This window comes from Apis laboriosa, unplaced genomic scaffold (assembly GCF_014066325.1).
Source record: "Apis laboriosa isolate Shangri-la unplaced genomic scaffold, ASM1406632v1 scaffold14409_cov159, whole genome shotgun sequence".
NCBI lineage: Eukaryota > Metazoa > Arthropoda > Insecta > Hymenoptera > Apidae > Apis > Apis laboriosa.
Window position 1 is genome coordinate 238,444 of NW_025221511.1, and position 24,344 is coordinate 262,787.

Here is a 24,344-nt window from a genome sequence, read left to right on the forward strand (position 1 = left end):
TGGAGAACGCGAGAAAAATTAAATCAATGATACATTTTTCTTTGTGCGCGATGTACAACGATGGATCTTGAAAAATCTCACTTTGACCACATTTTTTCTCTTTGATTACCGAATTGCTTTGTATGAATATTACAAATAAAAAAAAAAAAAAAATGTATTATGTATCGCTGTTAATCCGTGCGTAGCGTAATAAACGTATTTATTAAAAATTTTAACAATTCAACACGAGGAGTGACGCCTATTTTTTTAAAAATTGAGATCAAAACAATAGAACGCATCATGATAAAAATTAAGAATAAAAAGAGAAATTTAATATTAAAGTAAACAAAGTAAATTTTTTTATTTTTCTTTCATAAAACTTCTAAATTATAAACTTCTATATTAATTATACAAACGAATACACTTTCATAACAATCGTATCCTCTAAATATTCTTCCCGTCAAATCGAAAACAATACAGATTTAAAATCGAAACTCCAATCACAATGGAACAATAATATAGGATTAACATTACGGACGATATATCCATTATAATTCTGTCTGTCTACCATTGAGCATTGGGGGGAAATCAACGTTCACACGCATATCGAATGTCGGTCTGTCTGCTTGTTTTATCCGATTGATCGGGTCAGAGGAACAGAAAGCGATAAACTTCGCCACGATCGTCCATTAGACGGTCTTTTCCTTGCCATTAAATGGAGAATCTGCTCGCGATATATCAGAAGCCCCCGTAATCCTACTCTCGAGTCATCCGATCGCGTCAATAATACTAATATTCTTCCTTGCGTTCCATGGACGGGCTTCAAGGAAGCGTTCATCCCATATTGACGATACAACAGCACACGTCGTACAGTTGCCATGACGTGATAGAGAAAAAAAGCACGGACAGCAGCCCGAGCCATAGCCAAATGTCGCGGAATTCGTCCAGGAAGTCGAACAATTCGCTCCTCATCAACAACGGGAAATTAGAAGGTAGGTCGAGCTCGATATTAACGATGCCGTCAACCAATTTGCTCCTGGACGTCATCCCGTTGAAATGCAACGGGATTACATCCCTCTGATAGACCGTTTGCTCCATTTTCACTTACTTTTTTTTTTTCTTCTTTCCACCTTTGACGATGTCTTTGCTGTCGCGATAAATTAGAAAAAATATTTTGCTTGTAAAATTTGCGTAGTAGACGTGGTAGTAAGACGTGGAAAAAGCGGGAAAATAGAAAATGAATGGAAAATAGCACGATGTGAATAATTGTTTAATCGATATTAATTTAGTCAATAAAAATTCTGTAAGAATTATCTGCCAATGTTTTCAAAAGTAATTTTAAAATATTTTTTACGTCTCGTTTTAGATAATTTTTAAATTTTGGTTATTTTAAGGAACGCTTTTGCTCTACTACTTCATCGATCTAAAATCGAAAAACGGTATTAAAGTTCATGAACGACGATGAACATGAAACTCGCATTTGAGCACAAGGCAGAAATTTACGTGGAAGGCAAATAAGATGATTCCGTTTAACTCAAGCGCGATGTTATAACTTGTGTTTCGCATTTCGAATGGAATTCACAAGGTTCCGTCTGAAGGAGCATAATGGAGCGGAGTGGATAAATATCCGATTCCAAAGAAGAATAATTCCACGCCTATGGGCAATCTCGAGTTAAACGACACAATATCGCGAGATGATCTTGCCTCATTCTTTCTTTCTCTCCATGATCGTAAGATTCTTTACGATGAGCCGTGACATATAGGTTGGCAAACAAATCGATGCCATAAAAGCTGCCCGAAATCGTAAAACTCGTAAGGACGTGTACGACTTAATATGGTCGTGCCCATGGTAGCTCGATGATGCTGTAATCGATTTCTCTCCGCGTTATTCACTCACGCGCGAGATGCGTGCAAAAACTCTTGACGCACGTCCGATAAAAACGTTACTTGATAAAAAATTATTTTTCCCCGCACACCTCGCTCTTCTTCCTTCCTCGTCGTCATAAGTAACGATTTTTCTTAACATTTTAACCAATATTAAGAGAGTTTTTAAGAGAAGGCAAAAGCAAAAATCTCTCCAACTTAAACACGATGATGACAGTAACTAAGTCGGCATAAGATTCCAGGTAAATCAAGTAAATCAAAGATTCGAAAGCGGAAGACGTACGATCAAAGGAAATCTCGCCACGACCTACAAAGGAATTCCTCCTGTTCCTGAGAATAATATCGATTATTTGAATCCTTTTTTAAAGACACAGGGCCAGTGGACGCGATAAAGCCGCGGAACGGCGCATTATTGTCGCTCGACTTTGGTGAAGTTTCAATTTAAATGGGTGGAGGTGATTTCCATACTGATGGAACCGTCCGTCTGGGTTGGAGAAATTTGTGTATCGGGCCGAAAATATCGGGAGCGCAATATTCTACGGGGATCAAGGTAAGGAAACGTTGAAACGGAGCAGCGACACGAGAATACCCTTTGCCGGGTGGAAAAATTTATGTGCGTTCCGAGAATGGAGCGGAATCTCCTTTGCCTGGGGAGCCTGGGTTACGCTTGATATGATAAGGAAAGGTTTCATTCCGTACACCCACCGATTTTTACGCTGATGCATTATTCACGGGAATAGTGGGATCGTTGAATGCGGTTGGATTGTAACTCTCGACCGGAAGTATAGTATCTTCGGCGAATAATATTGAAAAAAACGAAAAAAAAAAAAAAAAATAAAGATTTTTCGATTCTAAGAAGGTTTGTGAGGATATCTATATCTGCGCCATTGTGATCAGGTATTGAATAGGATAAGGAAAAAGTATTCGATATTAATTGGTTGATTAGTTACAGTAAAATGAACTTTGGAGGATGAAGGCAATTTCTTTCTTCGAAATTTTTATTTCTATAATACAATATTTCAAACACTTTTGATTTAAATTATTATAGTAAAGTTTCATTTATTTTAGTCTGATATGACGATGGATCATATTGATTAATACGTAATCTCGCTTCTATCTATGATTTTTCGCTCTTAATAATTGAAATTCGTATTCCAATAATATGAATTATTTAATCGATCAGAAATTAATCGTGAATAATTAATTAGAATTAATTAAAACTTAAAGTTTCGTATAAATTGTATAGATGAAATTGTGTAAAATTCGCCTGTTACGCGGATGAAAGGGTCTATTAAAAAACTCGGGTAATGCTGGGATGACCTTTAATGCGTGGGGAAATATTTAGCGGAGTTTGACGCGTGATTTCGACGAGTTAGACTAAATCTTCGCGACTTCCTAGTTTCAATAAACCGCGTAAATATCCATTTTAAAATGACAGCATGATCTTTGCAAAATGTCACGAAGCGGTCCGTGAAAATTCTAGATCAACTGTTTGCGGAGTTGTCTCGGACGAGAGAGGGAAACGCCGAAATCTCAAAGGCGATATTTTTGAAACATGAAAAGAGTTGAGGGAACGGAGACATCAAACGATGTGTTCTTGCCTCGGTTTAAACGGTTTGTCACCTCCTTCCTTGATCAGAAAGGTCAATCTCGTTTAAAAAAGAATCTTTCACAGAAAGATCGAAGAAAATACGTAGCGCGGAATAAACAACTGTTTCTAATGCAAAATTAAGACATCTGTTCATTTTAGTCAAACTATCCTATCCGCTTTTAAACTTTCATCAAACTTTCAATAGAATTTTCCATTTATATATCTGCTATTTAATCTTCCATTGATTACTACAACTCCTAGATAATTTTCTAATCTACTTCGTTCCAACTGGCAAGAACACAGAATTATAAGTAAATTTTTATCAAGGGTACAAATTTTGGATTTTCCAATTTTTATTCCAATGCACAACAAAGCATCGAAATTATTCCTCAAGAGAAATGTAATTCTTCTATTCAAAAACTATCGCGTTTTAAATTGGAATTTTTTTTATTATTTGTACAACATTCAAACTATTTCTTTTATTTTACGCCACGCTTTTATTAATTTCTTTATCTGAAATTTTGCCGTTCTAGGTCTCCATTTGAACCCCCTTCTCGCCATTTAATTGTCCCGCTACTCGCCAATGAGTTTGCGTATTCGTTCGATCCCCGAAATAACGCGAACCGGTATCATCCGGTATAAATAACGTCAAGTATAAGGAGTACATCGAGACTCGTCTCGACTTCAATCTCTCTCGATATATTTTCTCAGTATCTCTCGAGTCACGCGGGAAGCAACAAGTGTCATCTTCATATTTCCCGCCCTACGATAATCGCGATCGCTGGTAATTGATATTATTGCACAATTTTCGCGTTTTCTTTTTTTCTTAATCTGTGAAACTATTAAAGTTTGTCGTTAAGTATCGATTGTTGAGGAAATGATGTTGAAGAACGATCGAATACGTTTACCGGATATTCCTGGTGCGTTGCTGAAGGAAGGTGAGTGAGGAAGAGGAAACTTTTTAAAGGAAATGAGAGAATTAGTAATAATTTAAACGAATAATGGTTCTTTCTTTTGAAAACTTTTAAATATCCAATGAATTGGAAACTTTATTAACGTCAATGATATACAATTATACAATACATATGGAAGACAAACGAATATTCTTCGAACATTTCATATTCTTATTTTCAATCAACAACGAAAATTTTACAAGTAAATATCTTTCAAAACTTCTTTCCACTTTTGTAAATAATTCGAAAGATCATTCTTATAACGACACTGAACAATTTTATACAATACTATACAATCTTCTCCGAATCATCACCGAAAATTAATGAATAGGAAATTTAAATAGAATATTTAAATAGAATGTTTCTCGATATATAACGAAAATTGAATGTCATAAATATCCACGTTGACATAAAATATATTCGTCGCGACTGGCCAATGTACAAACCGAAACATTCAAGGCCTTTTGTCAAATGAAAATGACATTAGCATCGAAGAACATCCTATTTTTTTTTTTTTTTTTTTTTTTTTCTTTCGACCGAAAAACCATTTCGATCGTAGAGGGTGGTGTCGGATTAATCGCCGCGGGAAACAATGCACGTGGTGAATTGATTGTATGATTCTATTCATACGGCGAAATGAAATCGGAAATAACGAATAAGTTAGCCCCCATCCGGTTATTCATTACAGCTGTGATCGTAGCGGCGAACCAATCAATCGTGTCATCCTGCGAGCATCGATGGTTTCAATTAAATTAATTGTTCGCAGTGATCCTCCAGTTGCTCGATGGAATAAATTGAAACCAAGTTCTCGAAACGAACCTGCTCCTCGATGAAATTTTCCTTCATCCCTAGTTTCGTTGCTCGAACGAATAATTAGGGAAGCTGCCGTTTGCATCCCCTTTTTATCATTACTTGAAACGCGCCAACTTCACGTTGCATCGTTTCGCTCGATGAAAATATTCGAAATATTTAATATCGGGTCAATATTTGTCGTTTGAATAGGAAAGTGATATATTAAGTGCTATGTACTTTTCCGTCCTCTGCCCAAAATCAACTATTTGCTATTGACGGAATTCGATGGATACCATTCGTGCTACTGTTTAATTTTCTCTGTTTATCTTGTTGCCATCTTGAGTGCAAATATTCGAAACAGCAATTTCCAATTTATCGTCGCAAAATGATATCTCTTCGTAAGGATTTACGAATACATTTACGAAACTTATCATTCAAGATGTATATATTTTTCGCAAGTAGGCATCGTCTTGGAAATTATCATTGGACACATCGCTCTTAATAGTAGTTTCCACTTGCGAAAAATACTGTGTTAAGTAGTCACTTTTTACTCTTAAATGATAAAATATACGTATATAAGATCGGGAAAAGGAAGTGAAAATGCAGCAAAGTTACAACGATCGTTCTACACGATCGACGACAAAACGAGAGAAGAATTTTTCTCTATACAGTTTCTTAGAGAATCGGTTTTCGTGCGTCATTCGAAATCGCCGCGACATATAGCCATTGGAAAATCACGGACGAGGCAAAATGGAGCGCTGGAGAGTAATATAGTAATAAAATAGTCGGTGAATTTGTTTCAACGTTGTTGCGCGTACTAAAGATAAATCGTTCGCGATTGATCGACCGGTTTTATTTCCCTCGTGACCATCCGCTTTACCCGTTTCTCCTTCTTTCTTTCTTTCTTTCTTTCTTTCTTTCTTTCTTCTCTACTCTTTTGCACAGCTGTATGTATGCGAAGATTCGTAAAATCACGGGAGAGAATTACAGAGGGAATATTGTGTTCCAAGCTTTGTCTCGTCTTCGATTCGATACTATTTTTATCGGGAACGTAACAATCACATTTTATTTTGATGTTTCGCGGAATCATCTTCGATGTCTTCATAGTTCTGATTAATTGAAATTCGAAGAAGTATAATTCGAAATTATAGATCGTACAATTCAAGGTATTCGATATCAGAGTTTTTTCGTGGGAAAAAAGTAAGATATAAATCTAATCTAAATGTAATCTCATGAATGTCTCTGTTGTTAATCGAGGATTAAGATATTTATTACAGAGATTTGAAGATCGTTCCAAGCTACGTTATCAAGGCCATTTGCAAATCATGAATATTCATTGAGAAACTAATTGTTAAATCTTCAGAAAACATTGTTATATTCTTTCTCGTAATCTCATAATCTTCCGAAATAATCAATTTGCAAAGGTCTACGAACTGGATCTATCTTATCTCTTCTCTTTGCAATTTCTCAATTAAGGTACATCTTGTTATAAATCGAGAGAATATTGCAAGAAGATGCGGAACACAGCATCAATCAAATATCTTCCAATATCTTTCCGAGAAACGCGTAATCGAAACAAACGTTTGTTACGTTTCCGATCATTTGGATGGAGAAATTGTTTACGTGTCGCTTGAAATTACACGGTGAAACGTGAAATTTCTGCTTACAAATATCGTTCCAAGAATGTTCGTCGCGACAAGATCGTCTATCTACGGCCATGCACGTGCAACCGTTCGATCGTTATAATTAGAGTTCTCGTGTACGCATCGATACTTGGCTCCTAAATCTCTCTGTGCGAAGCAACAGGTTCTCCTTGTAGAGACTCTTAAACATCGCTGACGAAACTGTTTCGTTCTAATCTAAAAATAATTCATTCGATCACTTTTCGCCGATTTAAACGTCGCCAATACACGGCAATTATATTCGAAAAGTTAATCAGAGAAAGTTAATCACGAGAATTTGTATAATAATGGTTCAAACTCTGGTCTAGTCGTTAACGTCGAGATTATAACGTCAATTTCTAAGTAATATTTTTTCTTATTTTTATACGCGCACGAGTGATGACACGTTGCGATTTCGTAGCAATGATGTGATATTATTCGATATATATTTATATATTTATATATCTAATGAGATCACGTCATTAAATATTCTTACAGAAGTGCCAAATCATACAGATACGAAATCGCAACTGATGTCACATATAATTCGCCTGTATTAAATCTTATAATTTATTCTAATGATTATATTTCTAATGATAATTCATAAGACCTTTATTTGTAATAAGGTAAAGTAATATACAATTCGATAAGTTTATCGCAATGTATCTCTAATGAAGCAATACTCCCTTGGATAGAGTGCATAATCATTTTTACATAAAATCGATTTTTGATCGCCGCCATTCATTTCGTTTCTTATGAGTTAAAATTGACTTTCTATAAAACAATCAAATTTGCAATCTACTTTCTAATTATAAATGCATGTATGGATTTTGAATCCATTATGTTTCGTATAAAATTTTTCAATATTATTGGAAATAGAAAAATTCTTCTACCTCCTCTCAGATTATATTATTCTAGTATAAAATCAAAATTTCTAAAATTTATAATTCTATATCAGAAAAATATAATTGGAAAAGAAGTGGCATGCGAATTTGTTCTAGAATTCTTAAATTATCGTGATATAGACAAAAAATTTTTTTATTAAATTTCATGACTTTACAATAAGGAAAATATAATCTAAAAATATTATATCATATAAAAACATATATTATCTAAAATTTTATTTATGTTTTATAATTATACAGTTTCTTTATATTCCTACATTCATTGTTTTGATTTTTTTTTTTTTTTTTTTTTTACAAAATTTAATTATAAAGTTTAATATATTTATGTATTTATATGTATGTATAAAATATGTATAAAGTATATACGTACAAGAATAAATACATTTACGAAATATGTATAATAAAAAAAAAAACAAAAATATACAAAATTTGATATTACATGTAGAAACATAAAATACATTTTGTCTATGAGTTAGACAAGGAAAGAAAATTGAAAAAATTAATACTGGTGGCGCCATCTCGCGGATGGACGCTGGAAGCTTCGACTTGTTACGCGGGTTACAGAACATGCAAGGAGGTATTCATGACGTCATAAACAAAGGAAAGCAATATTGTGCGAAAAGGACACAAAAGAAGCGCCACTAACTATATGCGCATGCGCAATAAAACTTTCTAATATATCGAAAACATTACATTGAAAATTAATTAATTACTAGCTTTTTACGCAAAATTTCCGTACTTTTAAGATCGCATGTCAAAGCTACAACCTTAAGCAACATTCTTGTATAAATTTTAGTACGATTCTCTTTTTAATTAATTATTTATTAATGATTAGTACGTTACGTACGGATTAACGCAACCGATATTCAATACATTTTTCCCTAATTTCACATTATTATGAGATTCATTTATAAATATAAATATATACATCAGAAATATTGTTTCTTCCGCTACATTCACATATAATTTTTATTCATAAGTTTGTTCTCGTTTGAACGAATAAATCGATTGTTTGTTACTATGTTATAGATCAAGAATTTACGATTGAGATATTCTCTATGATAAGCACAATAAATAATTAGTTGAAAAGAATTTTTTATTAAAATTAATATGAGAAACTTGCTTGAGCTTTTAACCTTGAGATACAACCTTAAAAATATAGAAATTTTTAATATAAAAGTAATAATTAATTAATTTTTAACGTAGTCATCCCGATATATTAAAAAAATTTTATTGCGCATGCCCAAAATCAAATAAGAAGTTTATAATTTACGATTAAATAACAAACAATCAGTTTATCCATTCAAACGAGAATGAAATTATAAATAAAAATTATACATAAATGTAGCGGAAAAAATCACATTTCTGATATATATATTTATATTTATAAATAAATCTCATAATAATGTGAAATTAGGGAAAAATGTATTGAATATCGGTTGCGTTAATCCGTACGTAACGTACTAATCATTAATAAATAATTAATTAAAAAGAGAATCGTACTAAAATTTATACAAGAATGTTGCTTAAGGTTGTAGCTTTGACATGCGATCTTAAAAGTACGGAAATTTTGCGTAAAAAGCTAGTAATTAATTAATTTTCAATGTAATGTTTTCGATATATTAGAAAGTTTTATTGCGCATGCGCATATAGTTAGTGGCGCTTCTTTTGTGTCCTTTTCGCACAATATTGCTTTCCTTTGTTTATGACGTCATGAATACCTCCTTGCATGTTCTGTAACCCGCGTAACAAGTCGAAGCTTCCAGCGTCCATCCGCGAGATGGCGCCACCAGTATTAAATTTTTCTATTTCCTTTTGTTTCGGTAAAGTATTCTGTCAATTATTAAAATTATAAGAAGAAAAAGAAGAAACACAATCACAATATTATATTACTCAGACATATTTGTTTTTTTTGAAGCATCACAAACTATACAAATGTTTCGAAATGAGAAATTTATAAAAGAAGTATTGTAAAAACAAATTTAAAAAATAAAATTTATTTAAAGAAAAAGATAGTAATAAATGAGTTATTATAAAATAAATATTGTAAAGAAATAAATTATAGATTTCGTGATAGATTTTAAAATGATGATTAAAAAATAAATTTGAAATCGATCAAAATTTTTAACTTCATTTATTATCTTTCAATTTTTAGAAATGAGACATCTCGTTAGAAAGCAAAGCACGATAGACGTCCACTCGATTAAAGTCAGTCTTAAGGATATCGTGTGCTATCTTTCTCTTCTGGAGGCTGGCAGACCAGAAGATAAATTGGAGTGTGAGTAATCGTTTCTTTCGTATCGATCAAAATTAATTACACTCTATGAAGGCAAACCTTGATATGATTTTCATGTTAAGTTCATGAACAACCCCTTCTCATTAAAGCGTTATATTTTATCGTGAATCATAAATCGATAAAAGAAAATTTTATCATTAATATCTTGATAATTCTGATGTATTCCGAACTTTTTAAAGATCCAGATTCGGATGTTCAATGTATGTATAGCGTCAGTTTCTTCAATTGATTCGCTATCTATGTTCACATATAGTACACTTGAACTTGCATATTTACTGCAACTTGTTGTACTAATTTCGATGAGCATTAATTCATTTGCGTTTTTCCCTTTTTTCCAGTCATGTTTCGGCTATATGATACAGATGGAAATGGAGTTCTTGATACCAATGTAAGTAAAACAAGAAAAATTTAATTTTTTTCATTTTTTTGAAACACAACGTAACTTTAATTTTTAATTATTAATATATTCATTTGATAATTTCATTGGAATTTCGAAGCAAACATGAAATTATAAAATTTTGACATTAAACAAAAATTTGATGAATTTTATTTCAAATATTATATTTTGTATCATTTATTATTTATTATTATTATTCTGTATATGAATATAATTAGTTAATTTTTAATTTTTTTTTATTTGAAATTCTTCAATAATTGTCTCTCAATCTTAAAAGAAAAAATTATAGATTTTACATCATAAAAAGATATTGAATATTTAATCGATCAATTAATTATAGGTGCATCTATCAATATGATTATTATATTGTTAAACTTATCAACAAATAGAAATAAATCGATTTGAAAGTGCTTTATCTATTGTAACCAAAATTTTAATATCATAATATTACTATTTGTTTTTAGGAAATGGACTGCATTGTCAATCAGATGATGAATGTCGCCGAATATCTCGGATGGGATGTCACGGAATTGAAACCGGTAAATTGAAAATAATAATTTAATATACGTATAATATTAATAATATAATAATAATAGTAATAATAATAATAATAATAATAATAATAATAATAATAATAATATAATAATAATTTAATAATTAAATAATAATTTAATCATTAATAACTTTCTTTTCCAATAATTAGCTTCTTGATAATTTTATTTCTATTATATTTAAAACTAATTCTTTTTCTTTATAATAAATATTATTCTTTATAATAAACTATTTGCTCATTTGCTAAAATTCGAACATAGAATAAATATATTTATAATCGTATATGCATTTATAGTCAAATAAAAAAAATGTTTATAATAAATATATATAAAATTCACAGTTTCTTTGTTTATAGAAAACAAAAAAATGAACGATATCTGAATGTAAGTTCTCTCAATATTTATAGATACTGCAAGACATGATGATAGAAATAGATTATGATGCGGATGGTACAGTGTCTTTAGAAGAGTGGAAAAGAGGTGGTCTTACAACGATACCTTTACTGGTTCTTTTGGGCTTGGATTCTCATGTAAAGGAAGATGGTAATCATCTCTGGAGGCTAAAACACTTTAGCAAACCCGCCTATTGTAATCTCTGTCTAAATATGTTAGTTGGTCTCGGGAAGAAGGGTCTTTGCTGTGTTTGTAAGTATTATCGGAAATTCTTTGATGTCGCATTGTTCTTTTTTTTTTTTACATGTATTTTGTTAAGAAAAATTTTTATCTAATAATTTTCTTATATATACATTTTTTCTTTTTTTTCCTTTTTTTCTTTTTTGTACTCTTTAATAATCCAAAAAAAACAATCTTGTAAAATATATATTATTTTTATTATTTGAAATGATATCGAAAAGGAAGATAAAAGTAATTCAACATCTTGAATATCGATAATTCTTTTCATTTGCATTGAAACACAAAACAAATGAATTATTTTCTTTTATACAGTCTGTAAATACACAGTCCATGAAAGATGTGTTCAAAGGGCGCCAGCTTCTTGTATTGCCACCTACGTTAAAAGTAAAAAAACATCCCAGACAATGGCGCATCATTGGGTCGAAGGAAATTGTCACGGAAAATGTTTCAAATGTAAAAAAACTATCAAAAGTTATAATGGAATCACGGGTTTACACTGTAGATGGTGTCAAATAACAGTAAGTAATCTTTTTTTTATAATTATTATATTTTTGCATTGAATCAAATTTAAAAAAGAAATAATAAAGAATAAACTATATTAATCTCAAAATTCGTACAGTTACATAACAGATGTGTCTCGCAAATAAGAGCGGAATGTACACTTGGTGAATATGCAGTTCATATCCTCCCCCCTACAGCGATTTGTCCAGTTGTTCTGGACAGGCAAAGATCGTTATCAAGAGATAGTAAAAGAGGAAGTAAACATGGACAAGATTCATCAACTGTTAGCACAGTAAGTGTAATAAGATATATAATTAAATATATAATCAACTAAATAGTTCATTATATTAATTTTATTATATATATAATAAATTTAATATTAATTTTATTATTTATATAATTTATATAATTTTATTAGCAAAGTGGGTTCCTAACATCTGGAACAGCTACTAATCAACAACCAGCAATGTCTTTCCAAATTACACCACCATCAGGAATCGTGCCACTTTTAGTGTTTATAAATCCAAAATCTGGAGGAAGGCAAGGCGAACGTATGTTAAGGAAGTTCCAATACATTTTGAATCCGCGCCAAGTTCATAATTTGGCCATGGGTGGACCTATGCAAGGTTTACAAATGTTCAAAGACGTAGAAAACTTTAAGGTGATCTGCTGCGGCGGTGATGGTACCGTTGGCTGGGTCTTAGAAACAATGGGTATGATTAATAATTTAGAAATTCTTTAAAAAATTCATTTACAAATAGTATTTTGTCTTTGAATTTCAGATCGTGTTCAATTCGAACATCAACCCGCTGTAGGTGTTATACCATTGGGTACAGGCAATGATCTTGCAAGATGTTTACGATGGGGTGGTGGTTATGAAGGAGAAGCTATTCATAAAGTTCTTAAAGTATGTAATGAAATAATAATTGAAAATATTTTAATAAAAAAATTTAGAAATATTTAATATTATTTTTCAATAAAATTTTTAGAAAATAGAGAAAGCAACGCCTGTAATGATGGATCGCTGGCAAATAGAAGTGCTTGATCAAAAAGATGAGAAAAAACCAAATCAAGATAGTATACCGTATAATATCATTAATAATTATTTCTCGGTGGGTGTGGACGCAGCGATCTGTGTGAAATTTCATATGGAAAGGGAAAAAAATCCCGAAAAATTCAATAGTAGAATGAAAAATAAACTTTGGTACTTTGAATACGCAACCACGGAACAATTTGCTGCCAGCTGTAAAAATCTTCACGAAGACCTCGAAATCATTGTATGTAAATTTGCTTAAATCCATTTATCCAATAATATTGATTGCATTTTTTTGTTTGTAGTGTGATGGAACTCCGTTAGATTTAGCACATGGACCTTCTCTCCAAGGCGTCGCATTATTAAACATTCCTTTTACTCATGGAGGTTCTAATCTCTGGGGTGAACATCATACAAGACATCGTCGTCTTGGCAAACGGAAAAAACGACCAGACAAAGAACTCAGTACTAGCAGTTTTAATTCCGTAGATCTTACAGCCGCAATACAAGGTATGCACTTAATATATAATTATATTAATATATAATTAAAAAAACTAAAAAATATTCCGTTTATTTGTAGATATTGGAGACAATCTCATAGAAGTGATCGGTTTAGAAAACTGTTTGCACATGGGTCAAGTGAAAACTGGACTTCGTCATTCCGGTAGAAGATTGGCTCAGTGTAGTAGCGTCACTATTACTACTAGCAAACGTTTTCCAATGCAAATCGATGGTGAACCATGGATGCAGGGTCCATGTACTGTAGGTTGATTTTTTAAATATTTAATAATAATTTAATTATATATATATTATAAATTTATTTATATATATTATAAATATTAAAGTATAATCAAAATGTTTTGTTATTTTAGATTCATATAACACATAAGAACCAAGTACCAATGCTAATGGCACCACCACCAGAGAAAGGTCGAGGCTTTTTCCGATTTTTAAAGAGGTGAACTTTGACATTATCAAATAACGAAACTGAAGAATTGAAATCATTAATTCAGTTTCCAATACGTAGCTTCAACGTCATCCCGCCTCTTTTATCTTATCTTAAATAAACAAAAAAGAAAAGGAAGTGTATCAATTCGATCGTACTTAATACAGTTTTTGTGCTCGTCCGAGCGCGTGGAACGAGCTTCGACATAACTTAGGTATTCTTGTATACAGTATTTTTGAGAATAATAAAGCATCGTTCATCTTAGATTTAGGATCTAGCGGTAGACTCATGAATTATCGGTGCTTTGAAAAGCTCGAAAATAAAATTTTAATCGTTTTATACATTATATTAAAAAGCACCGAATGTTCTTTTTTGTTTTTCGAATCCGTACTTTGAGTCTACCGCTTTAAATCTACAAGTACAAGCTTGTACTATTGCAATCAAGCGTATAATAATATACCGACATAACGGATTGTACGGTATCATGCAAAAGAGAAAATAATCTCGTAGATAATATTATTTAATCTCATAGATAATATTATTTTTAAATAATATTATCGATGATTTTAATTAATCCCTTTTTTTTTGTACAAAGCGTAGAGATATTATAAAGATTTCATTTCTTCATAAAATAAGCTATAATCAGAATAGTCGAGAATAAACAGTTCATTTTTCTTAGACAAATATTTATTACACATGAAAAAAATAAAATTTAATTTATCAATTAAATATTGAGTATTTACGAATAATATATATTATTTTATATTCTACATATATGTTTTTTGATCTGTCTATTCTCGACCAATTTTACAACTGTTTACTTTTATAAAAAGGAAAAGAAAAGAATTTATCGAATGGTATGAAACAATTCAGATCGCTCCTCTTTTTTGCACGACTCCGTCCAACAATCAAAGATCTATCTTTCCTCTCTTAACATTAAGATTTTTGTACGAAAGCTTAGTCGTAACTGCTTAGATATAAATCACAATCGATTGGTTTTATTTATTTATTTATTTATTTATTTATTCCAATATACTATTTATTTATTCGATGGCTCTCAAGCCGGAGCAATATATCGTAAGCATATCAACAAATCAAACGCGACGATAAAATAATAATAAATTTATTTCGCATTTATTTTTGTTTATAAATCATATAATCAGATATTATTAAAATTATAAATATATTTTTAATTAGATGCAATATAGATTATTAATCGATATTATATTGCGCGTTATTATAAATTATGTTTTTTTAAATTTATTATCTTTTTACACGTTGGCCACTTTTGATCGATACACGAACGTTGATGCTTTTTTCATTATGCGCATGACGAATTATTAAAATATAGAAATGGATCACGTATATTAAATATTATATTGTTAAATAAATAGAAGACAAGCATAGATAAAATATATTAATCAAAATCAATACAGCCAACGTGTTACATGTAATGATCAGTATTGTGGTATAGAATTTATAGAATTTTTCGTAGGATTCTTCTTCGACTACATCAGCATGCTTTTCCTCATTGTCTGTCGGACGAACGCTTCTCTATATTTACAAATTTTCATAGCCTTGTTTCTACGACTGCTCTAAGATATTGACATACTATTTATTTTTTTATATAACTATTATTTTTATGTAATTATTTTTGAGAAAAAACAAACTAATATATGTCAATAATTACAGAATTCTTTTTATAATTTTTCAAAAGTAATTTTCCGTCCGATAATAAAAATAAATAATAATAGATTTTTTTTTATAAATTAACTCATATTTTTATTAAAATATCATGTTCATTTTCTGAGCACTCATCACTTCATGCACATTCATTTCATGTTATTCTAAAATGTCAATTTTAAGGAAGATCGAAACAAATCCAATCATATTTCAACAAAAAATCATCGTAGCAATATTGAATACTATAATAGAGCTTCGATCGATTTATGAAAATAAAGATTAATAAATTTTTCATCCAATATCAGATCAATATCAATGTCATCAAATTCACTTACACTATTCCGTAATCTATAAGTATCTATTTTTGCTTTCGTACCATGTTATGCTTTTATATAAAAAGTATAACGAAAAAATATGACACCAAGTATATGAAATCCCGCAGGGACCATCACAAACATCGAAAATTCATGTAACGATATAAAATGATTAGAATTTATTTTGTAACAATGATGATCATTAATCTCATGTAATCAATTCAAACGACATCAATCTATTGTTTCTTGAAATTGATTAGATTTTATCATGTAAGTAGAATATGAAATTTCTTCTCCATTTCATTTTTATTTTCATATTTTTTACATTTTATTTATTCATTATTCATTTAATTACAAACAAATGCAAGAATATAGATTGTTCTCAAAATGAATTTCTATGAAAAGACATTCTAAAGGCAAGCGTTTACGAGTCAATATTTTCAAGTATATATTTTCAAGTATATATTTCTTAACCGTTTTATGTAGAGAATTAATATACAATTTATTCGTCGCGCAAATAATTACTTCCTTTACAATCGTAATATACGCATACTTCTCTTAGCGATTATATGATTGATTATAATATATATATGTATATGTATATATGTGTATATATATATATATATATATACATACATATATAGTTGCTCGTTAGACGAATCGAAATATTACGCTTATCTATAATGATAAAATCATTAAGGTCTTAATGATTAAGATATTATTCATTAGAAAAAAATCGGACGAAAGAAGTACGACAATATTATTATTTATTCTCTGATTAAAAATAAATATTGTCGTATTTCTTTGTGCGAAGCTGTGAATAAATGAATACTATTGGCACAATAATATTATAAATATTTTTTTTCTATTGGATTGGCACAGTGTCTCAGTAAATTTGTCATTATATAATGTTAATGGTATAAAGAAAGACCCAAAAATCAAAAATGAAAAAGAAAAAAATAAAAAAAAAAAGAAAAGAAATATATTCCAATGCATATAGCAAAGGATGAAAAATCGTAAAACGATTACTTATAAAATTACTAAAATTACTAATAAAAACGAACTTTTTAATCCTTAATGCAAAATATCGATTTCCTCAAGAAAGAAATATTTATATTCTAATTTATGATCAATATATATAATATAGTATGATAATATATTTAAACAGAAATTATTACATTTTTTAGAAAATTGAAAATTGAAAATTGCTAAATTTTAATAAATTTCATACCTTGGTGTCTCCTTATGTGAATTTTTCTTATTTAATAATTTCAAACTTAAAAAATTCCTTTTTTTCAAGTTCATACGTTTCTATACTATAATTATTATAAAAAATAACAATTGATATCTTCAAATAAAACTTTATACATAAAAATAGCATATAGTAACATTGATAATAGCATACGCCAATTATTTTCTTTTACTAAGCATACATGATTCATAAGAGAATCAATAAATTAAAGGAACAATTATTTTATTATTATTTAGTTATTATTTTCAGCAATAAAATAAAAGCGTCTCAATGACAAAAAAAATAACAAGATTTCTCATTGATAATTAAGAAGACAAAAAAATAATATTGAATCAAATTAGAATTCAAATTAAAAATTCAAAAAAATTCATGATATTTTAATATAATTAATTTAACTATCTTGTATATATATAATATTTTAATTTAAATTAATTTAAATAAAATGAATATGATTAAAATAATAGAATAAAAATTACATATAATATTGATTTTTTATCAATTCTGAAAAATTTTCTTATATGTATCATTTATATATATATATATATATCTTTTGATTCTATCAAAAAGTATTTTTTTCTTTTTTATTATATCTAAAAAGTGTAAAAACTATAATATTAAAGGAAATATTTTTTTTTCTTTTTTATCTTTTTACGAGTACAAAATGAAAAATATAAAAAATTTTAAAAAAATTTTTAAATAAAAATATAAATAAATAAATAAATATACATTTAAAATTATTACAACTCGTATAATGATAATTTATTTTAATTAATTTAATTAATTATTTTCTTATAATTCTCTTATCATGAAATTATACTATTTATTATTCTTTGTATCAAAACTCTTAAGCGCTTGACTCGCTTAAAACTAATCTTACTACATATCTAGATATCCTTATGACATTATGCATTTTACTTTAGTCATTATTTACATTTTTAAAATCATTTCATAATCATAATCTAAACAGATACATTCAATTTGATTCAGTGATTCAGTTATCTTAATTGGTTATTTATATCCGCTTACTAATTTTGTCATATAAAAATCCATATTTTATTAAGTTTTATTAATATATATTTATAATATTTAATGAATGATAAAACTTTGATATTAAAAAATTTGTTATCCTCAAGTTGTTGTAACTTCATTTATTTTTTCAGATTGTATTGATTGTCTAATTTATATTTTAAGTTATCTATTCTATATATATAAATGAATAATCAAAATCAATAAAAAATATATTGTTTTATGAAATTTTACCGGAGGAACTCGAAATAAACGCAAAGGGTTAAAAATTAAAAAACGTTTTATTGGGATTTATAATATAGTTAAGCGTTATTGAAAAATAAAATTATTATATTGAATTAAAAAAATTTACTGCCATTTTTCTTGGGTCTTCATACATTTGAGCACTACTGCCATTTTCCAAAAGATATTAATTATGTATGAAAAAAAAGCCTGTTTATTATAGTGTATTATACAAAATAAAATGTAAATTACGATATAGGATTCCCTATGAGTATCCATTTAAATATTTTATGTAGAATATTAAATATTATATCTTATAGTGAACATAAAATATTCGAAAAATACATATAGTACATACTTTTTATTATATAATTATAATCGTAAATTAAAAAATTATTATTATAAAAAATATATAATATAGTATAATATAATATAAAAAGTATATAATAATATATTTTATAATTTATTTACAAAGAAATATAAAATCGTTTTATGCTAATAATTTAAAAGATAAATAACTATATATAATATGTATGTATTATGTATGTTTATAATAATTGAAACCTTTAAAATTAAGATGGCGTGAAGCGCCACATAACGCGAAGTAGATAAAATATCGTTGGTGAACTTCCGGTTCGTTTTTCTGACAAGTATCTGATGGTTGCTTGACATTTCGATTTTAATAATTTTATTAAAATATGTCCATAAAGCACGTTATTTATTTATATCAATGAAACAATAATTTACGCATGATTTATTAAAATAAATAACATATAATTGGAAAAACATTTTCGCAATCCGGCAAATATATGCACGAAAGGTAAGACTACTCAAATATATCATTATCAGGCGTGCCACCGGCTGAGGTTAGATTTATCTGAATTCCGGTACGCTAATTACCAAAATTCTATTAATTTTATTACTTTTTAGGATACGCTATAATTTTTGTCAAAATGATCAAAACAGGAGAGGATAACCTAAGACATCTTCACTATCAGCAAACAGTGTACGTACTTATTAAATTTTCGTTATAAACGATAAAATTTTTATTAATAGTTTCTTATTAATATATTTACTTTTATGTTTCTACTCTTTATAATAATTTCTAATAATAATTTGGTATTTCTATCTATAGATGTATCTTTGTATTAGTATAAGTATAATATATCTGTTTTTATATTAATTATAATATATTATCATTCTAAATTTTTAAATTTTTATTTAAATTATATAATTTTCATTAAATGTTCATATTTATTAAATATCATATTTATTATTATCATTATTTTAATATTTTTAATATTATTATTTCAATTATTTTTTTTATATATGTATCATAAAAATAAATTTATGTTTAGAGAATTCACTGGACAAGAAAATCAACATTCAGTTGAATTATATGGTACCAATATTACTGTTATTCCTTCACCAGGGGGGCATAATCATGGTAGTTCAAAGGTGAAACTAAAAAATATTGTTGATTTTACATGGGAACATAACTTTTATCCAGGCCAATTATTAGCTGTTCATATGTCTGGAAAATATTTAGCATATGGTATAAAAGGTAATCTAAATTTCAATTAAAGTTGCATTTATATGATTATATATATATATATATATATTTATAAATTTAAAAAAATAATATTATTTAGTTGGTAATGGAGGAGGTATGGTTAGAGTTGTATATAAAGAATTGGAACAAAGAGTTCTATTAAGAGGAATGCGTGCTGCAATACAAGATCTGGCATTTGCACATGTTTCAAATGCAATTTTAGCATGCGTTGATTATTTGGGAAATCTTTTCATACATACCATTGAATCAACACCATCTGAATTATTATGTAGTTTATTACTACAAGTAAATGCAGAAGATATATCTCCTACCAGTCATCGTGTGATATGGTGTCCATATATTCCAGAAGATGTACCATCAGATGGAGATAGAGTTTCAAAGCTTTTAGTTCTAACTCGGGGTTCCAAAGTAGAGTTGTGGTCAGTTAATACTGTTTCAGCAAGATTCAGATCAATAGAGGTGAATGTGTACCTTACTTACAGATTATAAAATCCATACAAAATGAACAAAGTATCCAACTGTTTGACTAAATGATAGGCAACTGATCCAGCTGTAAAGGAAAATGGAGGCATGTTGGAAATTGATCAACATTCTGATACAATCATAGAAGCAACATTCAGTCCAGATGGTACAGCTTTAGCTACAGCTAGTTTTGATGGAGAAGTAAAATTCTTTCAAGTTTATTTACATAGTAATTCTCATGGTAATCAAGCACAACCACGTTGTTTACATCAATGGAGACCACATGGTGGACGACCAATTTCTTGTTTGTTCTTCCTAGATGATCATAAAACATATCATCCAGAGTAAGTAATTATTAAAAAAAATATTACTGAATTTATTTTATTACTGACAAAATAATCATTATAATTATATTTTATTTTTTAGAGTTCAGTTTTGGAGATTTGCTATAACTGGATGTGATAATAACACAGAATTGAAAGTTTGGTCTTGTGAAGTATGGTCATGCTTACAAACTATTAAATTCGCACCCACGCCTTCTACTGGTAAATTACCAGTGTTAAAAGCAGGCTTAGATCTTAGTGCAGGATATCTTTTATTATCAGATATTTACAATAAAGTTCTATATATATTAAGTCTTATAAAAGATAATGGGGATACATTAACATCAGTAAGTACAATATCAGAATTTCTTCTCCCATATCCAATATTGAGTTTTGGAATTGTCGACGCTGGTCTATGTAAAGTACGTCCCACTGGTGAATCGCTCGAAGATTTAAGTCCTTGTGAAGATGATATAGAAGAGCAACTTGTCATCAGGATGTATCTAGTTCAACCAAAATCATTGCAAGAATGTCATATTGCTTTTAAACCTGCCTCACATGTGAGTGGTAACTGCCTCATGGACACACTGACTCATGATTCATTGGGCTTTTCTGAAGACTTACCAGATATGGGAAATGTTAATCACAATGGAATTTCAGGGGAAAATTGTGAAGAAAATTGTTCTTTATCTGCTACAATTGAAGCAACAACGAATCATAACACTGGCTTAAATTTAATGACACCTGATGCATTCAGTTCTCCTGCCAAAAAAGAAAATAATGAACTAGATTCTCGTCCCAGTAGTCCAGAATTAGGTAAAGTCTTATCTGCTAGTCCATCACTTGCACAAGCAGTGCAGGCTTTAAATGCAACAGATCCACCATTAGCTACAAGCGAATTAGAAGAACAAGCACCTGCTAGTAGTGGTAGTAGTCCGTCTAGAGAAGTAAGAGAAATTTTATCCCTTACAAAAGCAAATGAAGAACCAGAAACCGAAAATAAACCAGAAATTACTAATACTGTTGATGAAGATTGGCCTAATATTCCAATGGTATTATTAAAAGACGTAAGCAGACATGCAATGCAGGAAACTGATGGTTTTACAAATGAAGAAGAAAAAAGAAAAAAAATAAAAGATGAATCAACTATTGCAGAAAATGATGAAACTACTTGGCAAACAACAAACAAATTGAATGCTCTTGAATTAATAAATAAAATAGAATCAATTTTAGAAGTAGTTCAAAATCAACGACAAGAATTAAGAGAATTACGTACCGAAATGACTAGATTAAGACAAGAAACACCAATTTCGACGCGAGTAGAATCTGCTCTAGCAAGAGCTTCACAACAACAAAATGCAACCTTAGAACAAACATTATATAGTCAAATGGCTCGTCAACATGAATTTCTTAAGACACTTGAAACAACAATCAAAGATAAAATTGAAACTACTTTACCACGTATTATTGAAGACACAGTAGAACCATTAAAGCATCAACTTAGATTAGATTCTGCTCGAATGGATGAACTTTTAAAAAAGAATTTAACGGATCTAATTAATAGTTCTCATATAAAAGATACACTTGCTGTGGCAGCAGTAAATGCAGCAAAACCAGCATTAGATGCAGCATTTAAAGAAGCCTTTACAAATGTTCTTTTACCTGGAATGGAAAAAGCATGTCAAACAATGTTCAGACAAGTACAAGATGTTTTTATCAGGGGTACTCGTGAATGTAAGATATTTGATATAATTTAAAGAAAATGGTACGATATATATATTTTATATAAAATATTTCTTTTATTTTATAGATCTTCAAAATGTGGATGCAATTGCAGATAAGCAATATCAACAACGAAATGAACAACAAAGTGAAGCATTATCTGCTTTAGTTCGTGAAGAATTACAAACAGAACTGAATAGAGGTTTAATTATTCTACAAGAAGGAACGATACGTACAATTCGTGATTCTATTAGAGATAATTTAAATCAACAATTAACAGAGATTACAAATGCACGGTAAATGAAATATAAGTATTACATTAGTTTTTTATTAAAGAATGATATTAATTTAATGTATATTTATAGCTCTCGAGCTACTACACCTGCTATACCAGTCTCAGCAGTCGCCGATGCTCAAGCACGAGTTATATCTCTTCTTCAAAGAGGACAATTAAATGCTGCTTTCCAACAAGCTCTAAGTGCTAGTGATTTAGGTTTGGTAGTATTAGTTTGCGAAAAAACAGAACCCGCCAGAGTATTTTCTTCTGTGGGACCTCAAGGTCAAGGTACAAGATGTATTTTACAACAACCTGTAATTCTCTCACTTGTACAACAATTATCTGCAGATTTAGGACATCGTACAGAGCTTAAACATAGGTAATTTTTCATGAATATATTTTACTATATATTTTAATTGATTCTTTATTATCATTTATTAGGTGGCTTGAAGAAGCAATATTAAATTTAGATCCGAACGATCCAGTAACACGAGAGCATATGGGTACCGTATTAATGACATTACAAACACAATTAGCTGCTTTTGTTGCAGCAAATCCAAATCATAGTTCTACTCGACGTATGAAAATGTTAGCTATGGCTGCACGTGCACTTTTAAATCAACAACCTTGATGTTATATACATATGGAATAGAAAAAACGCATTGACACGAGATTTTATATGTTTTGTTTAAAAAAATACTTTAATATTATCTGAAAGTAATATTCACATTATCTTCCTGTTTAAGACTGGCAGTAATTTACATAGAATATGAAAAAATATACGAAGTTATTAGCAGTTAACACAATTTCAAAAAATCTGTTTTTATAATTTAATTTTTCATAAAGTACATACGTTTACGAAATATTGAAGAAAGAAAGAGTTTAATAGAAAATTATTTTCTTGATTATAAATACATATTATGTAAGTGTATTATACATAATAAGTAAAAAGCGTGATATAAATAATGTCATTGAAATAATGACATACAACTTAAGGAATTTAAATTATTATTTTACTAATTATCAATAAAAAATTTTATGAATTACTAGTATATTGACTGATATTAAGAAAGTTCTTTTATAATTTGTATGATACACAAAAGAAATTTATTTTTAATTATTATAATTACATTTCTTAAATAATATTTTCTTGTAAAATTAAACTATGTAATGTTCTCACATTTAAAACGAAATTTTAAAAAATAGAATTTAAATATAATTAACATATATTCTCTTAATTCTCCTAAATGTTGACTTTGTATTAATATATAGATAATGCATTTCATGACATATTGTATGATACACATTAAACTTTTCATATGCACGAAGATCGAAAGCCGTTAAATTTTAATTATATTTAAATTATAA

The 24,344-nt window shown here is 29.1% G+C and overlaps 2 protein-coding genes across 9 annotated transcripts in view; both read left to right on the plus strand.

Moving 5' to 3' along the window:
* LOC122721110 (diacylglycerol kinase 1) overlaps positions 1-16,666 on the plus strand; it is an 83,455-nt gene extending 66,789 nt beyond the window's left edge. For all 8 annotated transcript variants that reach the window (XM_043948400.1, XM_043948399.1, XM_043948402.1 and 5 more), the window contains 13 exons: positions 807-971; positions 9,921-10,043; positions 10,400-10,449; positions 10,923-10,997; positions 11,417-11,654; positions 11,955-12,160; positions 12,262-12,435; positions 12,562-12,856; positions 12,926-13,050; positions 13,133-13,420; positions 13,482-13,686; positions 13,757-13,938; positions 14,049-16,666. In XM_043948400.1, the coding sequence (XP_043804335.1) occupies positions 807-971; positions 9,921-10,043; positions 10,400-10,449; positions 10,923-10,997; positions 11,417-11,654; positions 11,955-12,160; positions 12,262-12,435; positions 12,562-12,856; positions 12,926-13,050; positions 13,133-13,420; positions 13,482-13,686; positions 13,757-13,938; positions 14,049-14,138 (2,216 nt within the window). In that variant the 3' untranslated portion in view covers positions 14,139-16,666. The remainder of the gene's footprint in view (positions 1-806; positions 972-9,920; positions 10,044-10,399; positions 10,450-10,922; positions 10,998-11,416; positions 11,655-11,954; positions 12,161-12,261; positions 12,436-12,561; positions 12,857-12,925; positions 13,051-13,132; positions 13,421-13,481; positions 13,687-13,756; positions 13,939-14,048) is intronic.
* A 2,574-nt stretch (positions 16,667-19,240) lies between these two features.
* Positions 19,241-23,886, plus strand: LOC122721114 (enhancer of mRNA-decapping protein 4). The gene is made up of 9 exons (XM_043948415.1): positions 19,241-19,439; positions 19,550-19,625; positions 19,978-20,183; positions 20,272-20,651; positions 20,730-20,998; positions 21,081-22,711; positions 22,788-22,995; positions 23,065-23,355; positions 23,418-23,886. The coding sequence occupies exons 2-9, from the start codon at positions 19,573-19,575 to the stop codon at positions 23,605-23,607; spliced, it is 3,228 nt and encodes a 1,075-aa protein (XP_043804350.1). The 5' UTR covers positions 19,241-19,439; positions 19,550-19,572; the 3' UTR covers positions 23,608-23,886.
* The last annotated feature ends 458 nt before the right edge of the window (positions 23,887-24,344 follow it).

Excerpts from the sequence above, each read along its gene's own strand:
- LOC122721114 (XM_043948415.1), top strand. The coding sequence starts at position 19,573 with ATGATCAAAACAGGAGAGGATAACCTAAGACATCTTCACTATCAGCAA. Across the intron at positions 20,184-20,271 it reads TTTAGCATATGGTATAAAAG|TTGGTAATGGAGGAGGTATG; the intron begins GTAATCTAAATT and ends AATATTATTTAG. Across the intron at positions 22,712-22,787 it reads TATCAGGGGTACTCGTGAAT|ATCTTCAAAATGTGGATGCA; the intron begins GTAAGATATTTG and ends TTTATTTTATAG.